The following is a 15,836-nucleotide window of genomic DNA, read 5'->3' as shown; positions in this document are numbered from 1 at the left end:
ACCTCAAAAGACAATATATGCCTATTTAAAACTAGTCTGTACTAGAGTCACATTTAGGAGAGATTAATGTGATAGAATTAGTTTTAATGACAGTCATGGATTTTGAGAAGAAATAGTGATCAATTATATCACAAGACATTAAAGAGCTGTTTAAATTACAGATCACAACTTTTACAGCTTAAATTATCACATTTTTATATAGATGTATAAGTCAATATTAATATACAGCCAACCAATGTGCAAAGTGTTTGGCTTAAAAAATGCTGAGTATCTCTCAACTTAGTCCAACCCGCTGAAATGAATCAAGGACTACGAGAACAAAATCTCATGTACCATTGACCTATATATTTCCTTCAGTTTAAACAGCAATGGTAATATTATTTTCCTCTATTTTTCCTAAGTATTGTGAAATGCAAAGTAGTCCTCAAATTAAAAATCAACTGTAATAAAAATAACACGAAGAAATTGCTATTAGTAAACGTTAAAAGGAACAAGATAAAACTCTTCCATGTTTCCATCATATTAAAAGTTATGCAAACCAGACCTTACTGTAAACTCTTAAGTAATTTATTAACAGTCTCTGTGAACAATAGTATTTGATTGTTTATCATGGAGAAATCAGAAACACCACACAGATATTCAGCATCAGTTAAACAAAGATTAGAAGTACAACTTTAGCTGAGCATTCTAGTATATTCAAAGCATGTATCCTAATGCAGAATTACATTCTAGGATCTGTGGAGATTTTTGTAGTGCCTTTACTTCAACATCAAGATGTTACATTGAAGAGGCAGCTCCAAGGGTTTTGCTGGTGGAGTTTATTTTGGAAACAGAGCATTTGGAATGATAATTAGGAACTATTTCCTGGTGGTGCTTTCAGTGCTGAACTATTCTGTCTGATCTAATGAAGAGGTCAGTTGAGACTAATGAGGAAGGATTGCAATAATAACAGCAGATTAACTCTGCATATTCTAAACTGCTGGACTAAGAGAACATTTGGAAGAGCCAGTGAGTTGTAAATCAGCAGAGGATTATGCAAATAGCCCATGGCTGTGGATCACAGCCTGATACTGTTGGGAAAAACAAAAGCTTGGCAACCTCCCTCCCAAATCTGAGCAATTTTTAATTCTCTTGGGGAGGGAAAAAAAAAAAAGGAAGGTAAAATTTTTCAGTTTGTTATTATTATAGTTTCAAACACACATAGCTCTTAAGTAAATGAATTTAAATTGTATTACTGCTAAGTCTTCTCACTTACTGAATGGGTTCTAAGGACTGCAATGATCTTTGAAAGGGCCATGTTCCACAGTTCATCAGTATATGTTCTGGTTACCAGTCCTTGGGTTACATGTAAGATGTGGTCTTCTACTACAAAGAAACTACGACAAAAATAATATTTCAGTTAAAAAGTTATTTCCAAACATTATAGCAAATTTTGCTCTTTCACACAGAAGTATAAATCAAACCCTGCCCACATGAGAAGAGAGACTGGCACTCTGCTTTGCCCACCATAAAGTCATAACATTAAAAGCTTGCTTTATGCCAGTGTGGCACCAAACTTGTAGCATATGGGAACTTCTCACTGCCCAGGTCCACCACCCACATGATTTTCACAGAAACTGAATCTTGCAGAAGAAAGTTCTGGGAAGATGGCTGAACAGAGGGCGGTTAAGAATCAGTATAGTAAAACTGGAATAAATCTTCATTTAGAAAACTTACCCTACAATTTGGCTGAAGTATCTTCTATAGCCTTCTACTGTTTCATGCTTTCAGTGAAAAAGAAAACAAGTTTAGGAATAAAAATAGCACTAAATACTAGGTACAACCCAAGTCAATGCAAAAACAAAAGTGGTGGTTACCATGCTTGATTGCGGCTGCAGAACTAATCTTGCTTGTTTCCTTCTTTGCTTTCTGTAGTAATTTTCAAATATTTCTCCATCACCCTAAACCAAGACAAAAATAGTTAAAACAAGAACATTATCTCAGTTTGAAAAAGCACTTCTGAAGTTAAGGGTAGAATTCTGTTTCAATCTACAACCACATACTTTGCATTTGTTCCACACACAGACATCCAGTTGAGATCAACGAAATTTTGCATGCATGAAATATGTAGGGTGTTTTTTTTTTTGTTTTTGTTTTTTTTGTTTTTTTTTTTTTTGTTTTTTTTTTGAGAAAAAGCAGCCTACAGAATGTACGGAAAAGAACTTTACTCATGTGTCTACGCTTTGACAAACAATAGTTGTGTGTCTTAAACACATTAAATGTGTGAACACACATATGTATATTCTAAAACTATGGTCTTTATACTGTAGTAATTTTTATAGGTGAGGCATATTAATTACTGTTCTATAGCAGAAACTCACTGTTTCTTTAGGTTATTCAAGAAGCTGAATGGATCCTAAGTTAGCTATAATGTTTCTGTGATTATATTATACATCTCAATACTAAACTCATTTGCTTTGCTTGAGCAAAGCACATACAAGTTATACTCAGTATTTGCTTATTCCCTTCAGAATTGGTAAATACAATGACTACAGATTTGGATTTTTTGTCCTATCACAGTCCTCAAAATACAATACCCTCTGTACATAATGATTATATTGCGGGGAATTCAAGTAACATCCTAGCCATCTCACAAAGACGACCATTCAGTGGAAACCATCTGACTCATTTGAAATCAGTGCTACATTGACTCATCTACCTACTGAATGCAATGTAATTTGTATGCAAGCAGAATAAAGCAGCTTAGCATTTTTAAAGTTTGTTTTTACCTCATGAGCATATTATTAGATCAGTCTATTTAGAATTCCATTACTTGGGCTTCCAAAAATCTTCAAATAAAAATATTACAGAGACTGCATGTTCCTAAGCACTACTTATTTAACTCCTTCATAAAATATAACAGAGAAAGTTTTAAATTAGTATTTTAAGTTCATACTGAATATTTCACCATATTTAAAAATACTGCTAATCAAAACAAAAAAAGCCCCAAATGCTTGAAACTCAGAGATGCACATTTACCAGAACAGCTTATTGCAGCAGAACTTTACACAATGTATTATTATTCATGCTAACATATATCTGAGAGGTACAAACCAGTCACCTCCAGCCCAAACACTCAGTGGAGTCTTCAGACACAAAAACATTATCTATTCTGCTTCCCACACCACATCTCTACTTTGACCCAACAGAAGTGTCTCAAGTGGAAAAGAATAGCTATTCTTCTCAAAAGAACACACCAAAACCTGAGATTTAAAATACCTCCTGGCTATTTATACACCATGTTATCCTATGCAGTCAAAATCAGCAATTCAGGCATAACCACCTTTTTAAACAGAAGTTCTAAAGCAATCAGCAGAATAAAGCAACAATCCTAGTGCTTAATTTCCAAAATAACCAAAGGGAAAACAAGATAGAATGTAATTATCTCACATAATACAGGAGGCATCTCTGTGTATAGGTTAGTCTATTAGAAAGATAAACGAAAATAAGTAGTAAAAGAGACCAAGTTTTTCTAATACACACTAATGAGAGTGACAAGTATAGAACTGTGAAGTTATACTGGGGGGGGTGTCTCTCGCACTAAAATGTGGAAACATACACACTCCATCAGGCCAGATGCGTGTTATGCTGCCTCAAACACGTCACAGGAATTTGCAAGAAATTCCTAAGATGATCAAGTGCAACATAAGCTGCTCCAGAAACACTGAACTGAACAGACAACAAGCACACACCACAAACTGGAAGAATTTAATGGCCGTCACATATTTTAGACAGTCCAATATAACTACAGATGTTATTTTCTATATGATTCACGATTTTAAGAAAGTCTTTTTCAAAAAGCCCTTCATTTCTAGTGGTGAGAAGTTTCATAGCCTAAAGAAAGGGCTTTGTCCATAACTACAGCCTGTTTGGTGTGCAGCTACCTTGTAATCACAAGGTTGTAATCACAGATTTCCTTCATAGCAACTGAAGTTATGGAGTGCTCTGAGGTCTGCAAAAGCTTGCTTTCTTCTGCAATATGAAGCAGCAGAATAGAAAACTTGTGTGTTAGAAAGGATTTTTTTTTTTTTTTTACAGTTTTGTAGGAGAGAGAATTCACCTAGATAATTCATTTGCTTGTGAGAGAGTCTTGAAACAAAAAAATGTAATGAATAACACCTTTTATAACCTCCCCACCTTTGCTGTCATCATAAAATTCTGTAAACTCCAAAACATGAAGAGATGGTTTACCAAGGAAAGTAAAGGAGAAGGACTCCAAGAAGTGGTTAACACATAGCTCTCAAAAATCCTATCATGGGTTATTAATCAGATGAGGTTGACAAGAAAGACAGAAGCCGTTTTCCGAAGGTAACGCTCTTTCTAAGGCACCAAGCAACTCTGATAGCAGAGATCATTCCACATTGTCTTCTGTCCCCATTAAATTTGGAATCTGGCAAACTTTCTTTCTGTGTAAACTCATATAAGCCACATACCATCAGAATTCCTGACAAAGTAAAGGATACAATCATGTGTAATTTTTAAATTTTTCATCTATCAATTCTACTAGCTGCTCCTTCATTATACCAAATGAAGAATAAGCAGAAGTTGTCAACTGGTCTATTTTCCATTACACATCCTTTCTTGTATCACTTGTGTTATTTCATACTTGTTTCCTCTGTCAAACACATGGTCCACTCTTTGATAATAGTTCTGGCATCCTATCTTTGTCTCTCCTGCCTTTTCACTGAGATGAATAATTACTGATGTAATTAAACCTGATAATAGTTCTGCCACTAAAATACTTAGGCACATCTATAATTTTAGCTGCTTTTATTTCTACTCCTTCCTTTTAAAAAGTGACAGTGAAATAATACTTCAAACGTTATTTCAAGATATAAACCTTCATGTTACACAGCTGCAAATATTCCATAAAAAATAATCTAGCCTGAATGCTAGAAGCTAAATCCAGCTGACTTTGCAGGATTAGCAATTCTCCTATTTCATCTATACATTTGTACTACTTATTCTAAATGTAACCTGACTTCAGCAGTTACTGAGACATAGGAAATGTGAGAAAATAAATCATTTGATTTCGTACTGAGTTACTTCCAAAAAGTTTTAGTTCTTGTTAGCATGTGCGTTGCCCTTCTGCAGCAACTAATATGGGCTCTTGTTTTGCTGCTAGTCTGTTAAAATCTTCAGCTTTTGCTTGCTATTTTGCTCTATTTTTGTGATATCCACAAGATTCATACTGAACCTACATACCTATGGTCTGTAATGCTGACTGTCTTCCCCCAAACATTTGGATAACATGAAACAGTTGGGAGAACTGCAAAAACAGTGTTACCATTATTGAGGCAGACATGCATTACATATATTCCTAAAACCACTATGTAATTAAGTCTTGTTGTGCACTCCTTTATTATGCACATAAAAGAAAACATGCAGTAATATCCCGAGCATCTATGCTACATCCATTTCAGCCAGTTTATCCAGGGCTACAGAGGAAATATACTTGCTTGCGAACTGTTAGAGCATGAAAGCTAGGAAAATGAACATTCAGCTTCAAAAAAATAAATATCTTTTAAAGTCAACTTAATACATACCAAAACTGAGTAGATGTGCAAACACCTATAGACTGGAGAAAAGTCTACAAGATCTTGAGCAGTTAAAACCTGAAGGAGGAAAAAAAAAAAAAAAAAGAAAGAAAAGCAGCATATAAAGCATTATAATCTGCAAAATGTGATGTATTGACAACAGAACTTCTCCATTCCATAAATACTTCGTAAGGCATCTTACTGGTAAGGAATTGTCATTTCCTTTCAAATTCAGTTTCAGTGCCCTTAACTTTTAAAGCAAATTTAAACTCCTTTAAACAACTTAGCTTCTTAGAATTTAGAAATTTAGTGAGGCATTAGTAGTTTAGTGTAGTGTGATGTTAGTAGATTGATACATCTAAAATTCAGATAAAAAGGGAAATTCTTCGGGGCTGAATACAAAAGCATAATCAAATTGAGCCAGCAAAAGTCAACTCTGCTGACAGATTTTGTGGTCACTAAAACCACTATTTTGATAGAAAGTGTTATAGAGAATATGCTTTAAAGAAAGACTCTAGTATTTTTTTTTTCCAGAAATTTCACTCACTCTGTCATAGAAGAGTAAATGAAAAGCTTGTCTCCTCCCTCACTTTTTACTATGGTTTGAGATATTCCTTGTGTTACAAAACAAGACTGTTTTCAGTGTGTTTTCAGAGCTTCAGATTTAAGGGTCTAAATACTTGATCCTTTATTCAGGAAAATTTATGAATATCGAACATTTGATAACTGAAAGAGTTCTAACACAAACTAAAGTCCTCAACAAAGTAATGATGCCATACCAGTAACAGAATATTCCCGTGGGCCACATACCACCTGGCAGTGGGCAGATTCACACAATATAAAACTTTCAGTGGAATTCCTGCATAATTATAAGTTCTATTCAATTGAATGCCTCCAAACACGATACTGAAGCTAGCATTAATATAACATTGTGGCATGTCCATAGACGGTACCTAGAAGTTTTATTCAATAAACCTACAAAATCCACCTTAAGCAAGCTGCATGGATTAGGTATAAAGTTACCTCTTCTTCATGTTCATCTTCTTCCTCAAATGTTCTCTTCAGAGTAATTTCATTCTTGGATTCCCAAATTCTGCTTTTACCTAAACGCATATTCCGACCATAGTTTACATTATTCTGTTTCTGAAGAGCGGTGCTAAAAGTTTTCTGCTGCTGTGCCTGTTTCAAAAGTAGCACCAATAAGGAGCGATGTAATGCAAATTTCGTCACTGATGATATGCGCTATGACACGAAAAGCAGGTGGCAATATTGTACACAACCAGAACACTATTACCTGCTGAACACACATCACTGCAAATGCAAGACGCACACTTGCTACAAACACTGATTTTGTTCGTAATCAATTTGGGATGACAAACTGGTTCAACACCATCCTTCGTAATTTCTCCCTAATTCTCAGAACAATTTTAAATGCAGAAATAATTAAAAAGTAATCTCTAATTTACCTGATCATATACTCAAATACAGAATAAATATTTAAATTAAGTACAATTATCAGTTTCCAGCTGTTTATCTTCAGCAAAACTTCCCTGAGCAGTCAGCTGCAGAAATTAAATGTACTATATTGTTTTTATCATTGAAAGAAAAGCCAAAAAGTTGCACAGAATAATTTTGTGATTAGATTTCACTTACACTTATCACTGAACTGCATGTTCATAATGATCTTGTTTTTTGAAAGACAAAACAGAGTTCTCAAAACCTTAGATTACAGAATGGTAAACCAGTCTGAACTCTACCCAACAAGAAGGCAAATCCATACTTACTCTCCAAACAAGCTTTAAAAAAGCTGGTTGTATGTTTAAAAGCTTGCCCAGGACCAGTGCTTGTTGAAGTGGCAGACTATTTTGTGATGAAATAGGCAGCAGTTTCACCTCTGTCCCAATCTCATCCTGGCTCTCACTTCACTCCTCTCCCCTTTGCCCTCTTCAGACAGTAATATACCAGTAATATGCCTTGTACTACCAGAATTAGGAGTACTTGAGAAAGAACTAGGCAATTATCTCAACACTTTTTAGTCTTGTTCAACCTTGCAGGCTGGCCATCTCCAATTTGGTAAATCCTTACTTTCCATCCTGCAGTTGAGTTAGTGTGTCTAGGGGTTAACAATACAAAGTATTTCATAATGTTTTTTTATTTGTTTGGTTTTTTTTTTTTTTTTTTTTTTTTTTTTTGAAATGCAGATACACAGCATTTCTTGCTCCATTCTCAGGAAGGAAATTGCTTCTGGCTTAAAACAAAAACAAACTCAGAAGGAAAGTCTGACTGCTACTGAGAAGTCACCCTGCTGCTTCCTCTATTAGCCAGAGACAGCTAGAATTAACAACTGCTTGCCAAGCAAGAAGAAATTACTCAAGACGTTAGCAAGCACTTCACAGCTCTCTAGCTCTACTCAAAGGTCTAGGTGATGACTACAATCCCTAGACAAATCTTTTGGGCTAACCTGAGGCTAGCAATGACACACTGATGATTGGATTGTATGCTTGTATGGCTACCCTAAGTAAATTCATTGTCCAAATGGGTTTTACAGCCTACAATGACCTCCACACTACCATAGCTACACCATTAGCAGTACTCAAATTAGTAACGTAAACATACCCTAAATTATGTTAACCACATTTTAGGAAGCATCTATTTTTCCAGCTTGAGGCCAATTTTCAACATATAATAGGACAAAAGTCATACCGTTAGGTAGGCTTACCTGCTTCATTGCAGTTTCACCAATTTTGTCAGAATGTTTTCGAATGCTTTCTAAGAAATCCTTGAGATCTGACATGGAAATTTCTTTTATTTCTTCACGTAGTTTTGGAAGATTTTCTATCATTATCTGGCAAAACCGGTACTGGCTAACTCTAGGAAGATACAGATTTTCTAGCTGTTCCATTGTTTTTAAAGCAGAATAATATCTGCAAAGAAACAAAAATCAAATTATGTAGCTATTTTATCAAGTATTGATAAAAACATTTTATTAATTATGTCAATTTCATACCTGCAGTCAATATACATGTAATTAAATCAACTCACTCTTGTAACAAAGTCATGTTAAAAAAAAAAAGTCACCCATACAGTGTTTAGGAGCACTGAAGTCCTAACAATTATTTCCTCTCTTAGTTTCAGTTACTGTACTGGCAAGACTGAGTCTCATATTCCTAAAAACACAGGTTGCACATCACCCAGCTTTGCAGCACCTGCACCAGACACTGAAAAAAATCTTGGAAAAGTGTACCCGCATACACAGGTCCTCTTTAGGTATATGTTAACATATGCACACACTCAGACACCCTCTTTTTCCCATCCCTCACTGGAAGAGACATGTACAAACTCATCTCAAGCAGTACTTTTTTTCCAGAAGTATAACACATTTTGCTGTAAGCCACTAATCTATTGTTCTGAAAAGGATGGGACATCCCATCAAAAACATTAAAGAAAGCTTTAAGGTCAAAGGCCATGTTTGTTTTAAAGTCTAAGATTCTGTAATTTTCACTGCTTTTCAGTGTTCTGTTAGGCCTATAGATTATTTGAAGCAGAAATAGGGAAAATACGGTCTGAAAGTGAAAAAAGAAAAGAAAGACCAAGAGATCTCTCCTCATGTCTATGAACTGATTTATAGACATATACTGTATAATACATTGTAGTGTATATACACTGAATATGTATGTTGTACAATACATTAACAGCTAAGTATGTTGCAAGATTTACATAATGGACAACGAATCTAAAGGCACACTCAAGTTAATTTTAAGTGTAAAATCTGATTTAATTCTAATTTCAGTTAACTCTGAGTGTTTAGATAATCAGAAGGAAAAATACTGCCTTTAGGGGACAGAGCATACTAAAAGTGGTAGATGATCTCCAGAGGTCCCTTCCAACATTACCAATTCTGTGATTCTGTAATATTACTTCAAAGGATTTTTAGGTCTTATGATAACTAGGGAGTCACAAGCTCAAAATAAGAGGAAGAAAAATCTAGTAAATTATCAGAATCTCCTGCTCTGAATTCTAAGTCTTTATTTGAATAAAAGCCTTTAAGTTGTAGAGATTTCACAGAGATGGAAGATAAGAGTACCAAGTAATACAAAATAAACTCCCTACAAACAATAATGTTAGACCGTGCCTTTAGTTTAGTTGTGGCAACAAGACCACAATTTTCCAAAGCAGGTTCTACAGCACTCTGAATACGTTAACTTCTAATTATTATAAGCTCTCAAATGAAAAATCCCTCTAAGTTAATGCTAACTTTTTGGATAGCTCCTTTGCTTTTCTGTCCACAACTGTTTTGCAGTCTATTAGCTCTGCACCTAACTCAGGACCAAAAAGATACTTTGTAAAACTTACCAACAAACATTTTCCAGCCTCCCTAGAACAAGCATGCTGCCCAAATCCATTTCATTCCAGGAAATATAACTTAAAGAACTGAACCTGCTACACAACATGGACATTATTCACATTTTAAGCAGTCTTTTTAATAACCTTTTACTCCTCTGACAAAAAAAAAAAAAGTTGCCAAACATTTGCAATCCCCATAGGAGACTACAAAATAATATAAAAATTAAAGAAAACAAATTTGATATCAGAGATTACCAAATTTGAGATATCAGCTCTATCTATTACTGCTTCTCATAAATATCTATCCATCTCCTCTCAGTAGCCTCATAGATGAGAAGGGTTTCATGGCCAAACTCTTACTTACTAAAATCATTCATCAGTTATAAACCTGTACCACAACAATAAAACTTTGATGTTTCCTAGGGAACAAACTAGGGAAAAAGAAATTCACATTTAAATTACATTTACAAAAGGAAATTTTAATAAAGGGAAATTAGTTTTCCCAGGCTTCCTCCTATAATCAGTGGAGAGATGAGGACCACCAGGAGGTGACTTAGAGCACAAAGTTAGGCTCCTACATTCCTATTCCTGAGGTCAATTCATTTTCAAACATGACTCAGGCTCCTAAATTCTGGATACAGCCAGAATGCTTCTGAAAATTTTTACTTTTTTTTTATTGAAAAAAATGAAACAAAATAAAACTGAGGCAATTCTGCTATAGACAGCAAAACTACGAAGGTAATAAATAGAAAAACCGTGATTGCTAAAACTGCGATGCTAACAATATTTTAGAGAGAGGTGTACAGAACAGATTAAACATGCAAAGGACAAAATTATTTGTAGATGTGACAATATTTCTCCTTTAAGCAGTATTCTTACCAGTTATTCAGTCCAAGCTTTAAAAATGTATTTGTTTTGGCCTGCTATCGTATAAGGTGAACTGAGGCCTTCTAGGTTGGTCTTGAATGAGAAAAGCAGAAAGGCTGAGAGCTGACTGAATTAACTTATTATTTAATTCCAACTCTTTCTTTGCACAAATGCAGAGTAATATACTTAGCCTATTTTTAATTCTCTGCATTGTAACTTTAGCTTCTTTTTCTTTCTGGAAGTCCTATGCTATCAAAAAAGTGAAACATTTGAATCACTGTGAAAGGAGAAAGCTGAATACATAAAAAGTCCCTTCAAAATGCTAAAGAAACCTGGAAATTTGTCCTTTTCAGTTATAGTGCTTCTGAACATTACTTTGTAGACACAGCAAGTAAAGGTTCCCAAAAGAAATACATTTCAGGTGGATGGTTGCTCTTCTGTACATAGAAAAGCAATAGTAAGTTAAACTTCATTTGTAACTTCTCCTTTCATTCCAAAATAAATACATTTTTTGAATTTTCTCAATCAAAGCATTTCTAAGCTAACAATTCCACATAGTCAGAGGATGGGAAAAATCTTCTCTTTTCTTCCAAAAACACAACTCCTTTCAGTACACTGCAAATAAGAGGTTTCAAGTGTAAATTAGGATCTTTCGTTTATTATATACTTGGTTTATGTAAAATATACATAAGGCAACGGGAATGTTCCAGATAAGAAGCGTTTACCAGTGGGTTTTATGTGTGGGGTTCTTTTTTTTTTTTTTTTTTTTTTTTTTTTTTTAAGTAACAGATGACCAAGAGTGCCACATGGTGAGACTTCTGCGGAATAAAACCATAATAGTGTCAAAATCATATAAAAGGTTTTTATTTAAGTTATACACATCAGCTTATCAGAGCACTGTTAGCTCATCTGGAAGGTTTTTGACTGTTGTCTCTAAGATCTGAATTAACATAATCCATTTTAAAACCATTCTAGAGTCCCTTAATTATTTTATTTATATATATATATATATATATATAAAATAATTAGTGAGCTCAATCTTGCCCTTTTAACATGTGTTCTGATAAAGCATTGAAGTCATGTTAATCTGGAGGTCACTTGCAGGCCAGGATTAAACTAAAGTTTTGCATATCGCTTCATAGCATGATGTATTCGTATTTTTTGCTTAAAAAGCATTACATAGATTTCATTTGATGTTTAAAATCTGACAACAATATTATTAGCTGTCTCTATATATGACCAATCATGCGAGCCAAGAGGTTGCCCATAACTCATAAATGAGTTAGAAGCATCTTCAATGCTACTTTTGTCATATAAGTATAGCAGTTTATTCTTCTGAGCTAATTTTGTAAGAATAGGTTTACCAACACAAATTTTATCATTCAAACTTTGAAACTGAAGATGCAGATTTGAAACCTTAATGCAGGGCCATAAGACAAGGTTGTACAGAACTGAATCACCTTGCCTTCAGGATCAGAAAACTATAAACTGGATTGACCTACTATAAGCTGGATTGACCTAACTCTTACTAATTTCTTCAAACTGCAGGAAAGAAAACTTCTAAAAAAAATGCAAAAAGCAGAATTGAAATAAAAATAGAAATTCACACTACTGTTTTGCATTATCTTACTTTAAAATTGTCCAAGCCCCAGGCATTAAACAGCCAGGTCTGTATTAGAACTTAAAATTTTAGGACAGTAATCATTAGTTTGAATTTTTGACAGTGTGCATAAAGCAATAATTTATGCTTTACATGACAGAGAGGTGTTTTAAGTTTTTGTTTTGCTTTTTTAATTAATGGCATGTCATTTGGAGACCTAAGAGAAATACTGCAACTTACTAGGAAAAAAACTTCATCAAGTTAAAATAGCTAAAAGAGCTAAAACAGTCAAGCAGCTACATAGGATAGAAACAACAGACTCAAAGGCTGGGAGTTTTACTAAGGTCTAAGTGCTGGTATGCAAGCGTTTTGAAGTAGACAAGCATAGTCATGTCCCAAAATTTCCTGCTTAAAAAAGAAAAAAAAAAAAGAAGAGAGAATCTTAATCTAATTTCAATTTAATTAAGGAAACAATAATTTACAAATAAAGAAAAGTTCTTCTGACTTTTGTGCTTCCTTCAGAGACAAATGCTATACATTCCTGTTTATTGTATTTCCTATATTTCCTCAAAGCATTTTTGTACTCTGCCAAACAAGAAAAACTCAAAGGAGCCCACCGGAATTTTTCAATGATACAGAGGAGCGACTCTTCATCTCTTGAAAATGACGCACTGAAATTGCAATTTGAAATATGTTACCCTTCACAGGAATAATCTAATCCTCTGCGCAAGCTAGTAACCTAAACTACTAATCAACGGGGTCTTTCCCACAGTTCTGAAGAAAGTTTATAGCATGGTTGGGAAAAGAACCCAAGTCTTCCAGAGGCAAAACGTTCAGTCTGCAAGACCATACCTTTTTTTTTAGTCCTCCTCACAGATTCAAGAAGATTCAGCAACAGCCTTAGTCAAGTTATTTAATGGTATTTTCACTGTAGGTTGGGGGTTTGGACAATATCTTTTGTGGATTAACAGTTGCGGATACACTAGTTCTAACAATCCCTACTGAGACTGTATACCCACCGCCTTCCAAAGCGGCCACAAAGTTTCTCTAGAGACGCATATCAATACCCATACGCACAAGGCAAAGCAACAGGTCTGTACAAAGTATGTGATGACCTTATCTCTGACTTACAGCTAAAGACCAGGGAAGTTCAGGCTAAGTTTATAACCCTCCTCTAGGCCTTTTAGAGGGAAGCAGAGAAACCACACCCTTTCCCTTGCGCTTCCTCCATTAAGACTTAAAACCTTCCGTAACACTTTCCAGCCAACTGTGTCCGTTTAGAGCAGATTCCTCAATTATTTCTCCTCACAACTACAGTTCTTGTCAACTTGTGTTATACATGGCTCAGAAGATAGATAAATAGGATGCAGAGTCTTTCACCTCTAGGTCAGCAGTTCAAATATAGCCCATGTTGCTAGTGTCCAAAAGCTGCTATCAACAGATGGCTTTTTGGACTCCTCAGCAAACCTTCATTCTGTCTGTATAAGAAGTATGTACCCCAGACTTGAAACTTTGTATTATCTTAAAAGGTGACTCCCATGAAGAAAAGGAAATAGAATTCCAGTATTTGTCCTAAAACTACTGTTCCAAAAAGCGCTAAACATCCACACTTTTCTTCTCCTCTTTCTTTAAACATTAGAAATTCTAGTTTTATTCATTCTACAAAATTCTGACAAATTGAGCAGTAATGAAATGATGTTAAAAAAGACTGAAAATAGACACTCAAGAGATATCTTAAGACCAATGCAAGTTTTGCTGAATTAATAGTGTTCAGCAAAGATTTATGAGAAAAGTTATCTTGGCTAAAAATAAACATACCTCATCATTTTGTTAATATAGATATTGTGAATGTTCCTATCTCTGACCCTTCCAAGACTCACAGCAAAATTGTGAAGGTTAGTTTTGAAATGTCTTATCTGTACAGATCAGCTACCAGGTCTTCTTAGCACTGATGCTCTGTAAGTCCTTGCCGCTTCTGAAATACTTAGTGATAAAGGCCAGGATACAGTCACTCTTTGGATTTGTTGCCTGGTAAGCCCCAAGGAAATTACCATTTGAATTAATTGCAAGTTCCACAGGATATCCACCTCTAGGCTCTAATAAAGGGAATTGTAAGTCATAGGCAAAGTAGGAAAAAAAACATAGCATAGTTAATGAAAGAGATATTTGAACTGTAGCAGTAGCCTGGAGCAGAGTCTGAACACTGTGCTCCATGTGCTCTCAAAGTGTGGTACATCAAAGCTATGTCCGTTCCCCTCTCCCTTAGATCTTGCTGTGGGAAGACAATGACATGTCCAAACCCCTCAATTCAGTATTTCTCCATTTGACTTACAACATTTAACATTTCCTGTTTGGGGACTCCTTCCACAAGCAAATTATCAGATCTGAAACTCTTAAATAATTGAAATTGAGTTTTAGATTTGAAGAGCACTGATGACTTCTCAAAGCCCATGAGCAATCGGTGGACTTGAATTACAGAACTCTTAATGAATGTGGAGTCAAAAATGCTTAAAACTATCTGCCACAACATGCTGCCAACTACTGCAAGTGGATATCAAACGAGTGTCCAGTTCACGGGAAAGAGTGTACACTAGTCAAGCTGATGAGATCTACAGCACCGGTTCCCATCTAGCAGATTCTGCTTGTAGTAAGAGACAGCACAATGCCATAGCTATTACATATTTTCTAAAGCTGTATTGCTGCAGAAGGCTTCCCAGAAAGCATTATGTGCACAGGAACCATGACAGACTTGCAAGCGTGGCTGCCAGCAGCTGTGCCAAGTGCACAGAGGTAATGACAGGGATCCAGCAGGGGAAGAGACAGAGCAATCCACAGGACCGAGGCAGCAGTAAGAGCAGCCAGGGATGAAGGTAGCAATGATCCTGTAGAAAGCAGGAAGAAGAAAGCAGCAGCAGCAGCATTCCTGGGATGGGAGTGCCTGAGGTACAAGACAGCAGGGTTTGCAGGGATGGGGTGGTAGTTATGAGGGGGACACGCAGCCCAGCCACTGTGGAGAGAAACTGGTGATACTGCAGCAAAGAGTGGATCTCTCAGGTGATGGAAAGCAAAAAGGCAACAGGAGGGAGCAGGTGGTCAGGTACCAGTTAGAAGCTTGTATTATAGAGGTTTATTTTTAATTATTGTTATCATTTTTTTACAGCTCAATTTGTCACACAGGAGAAAAAACAATTTTTTTTTTTTTTGCTTTTCAGACTCTTGTCTTGCCCCATGTACATAAAAGATTAGCATAGAAATAGCAGATAAATCTTTAAGGATACACAGAGAAAAAGGTCCCTTTTCACTGGATTATAAACGTGGTTTAAATATATTATGATAGATTAAGAGGTATTAATAACTTATGCAAAGATCATCACGTTCTATTTCAGTTGTACTCCTTAAAAATTTTTAATATTCTTGCTTCTTAAACGGTTTTAAGTATTAAAAATAAC

The 15,836-nt window shown here is 35.3% G+C and overlaps 1 protein-coding gene across 7 annotated transcripts in view; it reads right to left on the bottom strand.

The window, feature by feature from the left end:
• The window catches only part of EXOC6 (exocyst complex component 6), a 103,134-nt gene that overhangs the window by 64,401 nt on the left and 22,897 nt on the right, over positions 1–15,836 (bottom strand). For all 7 annotated transcript variants that reach the window (XM_062580092.1, XM_062580095.1, XM_062580093.1 and 4 more), the window contains exons 6-11: positions 8,296–8,500; positions 6,600–6,755; positions 5,586–5,654; positions 1,857–1,940; positions 1,717–1,763; positions 1,256–1,376 (exon numbers count right to left, since the gene is read on the bottom strand). In XM_062580092.1, the coding sequence (XP_062436076.1) occupies positions 1,256–1,376; positions 1,717–1,763; positions 1,857–1,940; positions 5,586–5,654; positions 6,600–6,755; positions 8,296–8,500 (682 nt within the window). The remainder of the gene's footprint in view (positions 1–1,255; positions 1,377–1,716; positions 1,764–1,856; positions 1,941–5,585; positions 5,655–6,599; positions 6,756–8,295; positions 8,501–15,836) is intronic.

Source organism: Rhea pennata, chromosome 7 (assembly GCF_028389875.1).
Source record: "Rhea pennata isolate bPtePen1 chromosome 7, bPtePen1.pri, whole genome shotgun sequence".
NCBI classification, from domain to species: Eukaryota; Metazoa; Chordata; class Aves; order Rheiformes; family Rheidae; genus Rhea; species Rhea pennata.
Note: the sequence above shows the minus strand (reverse complement) of the source record. Positions and strands in the feature narration are given on the sequence as shown.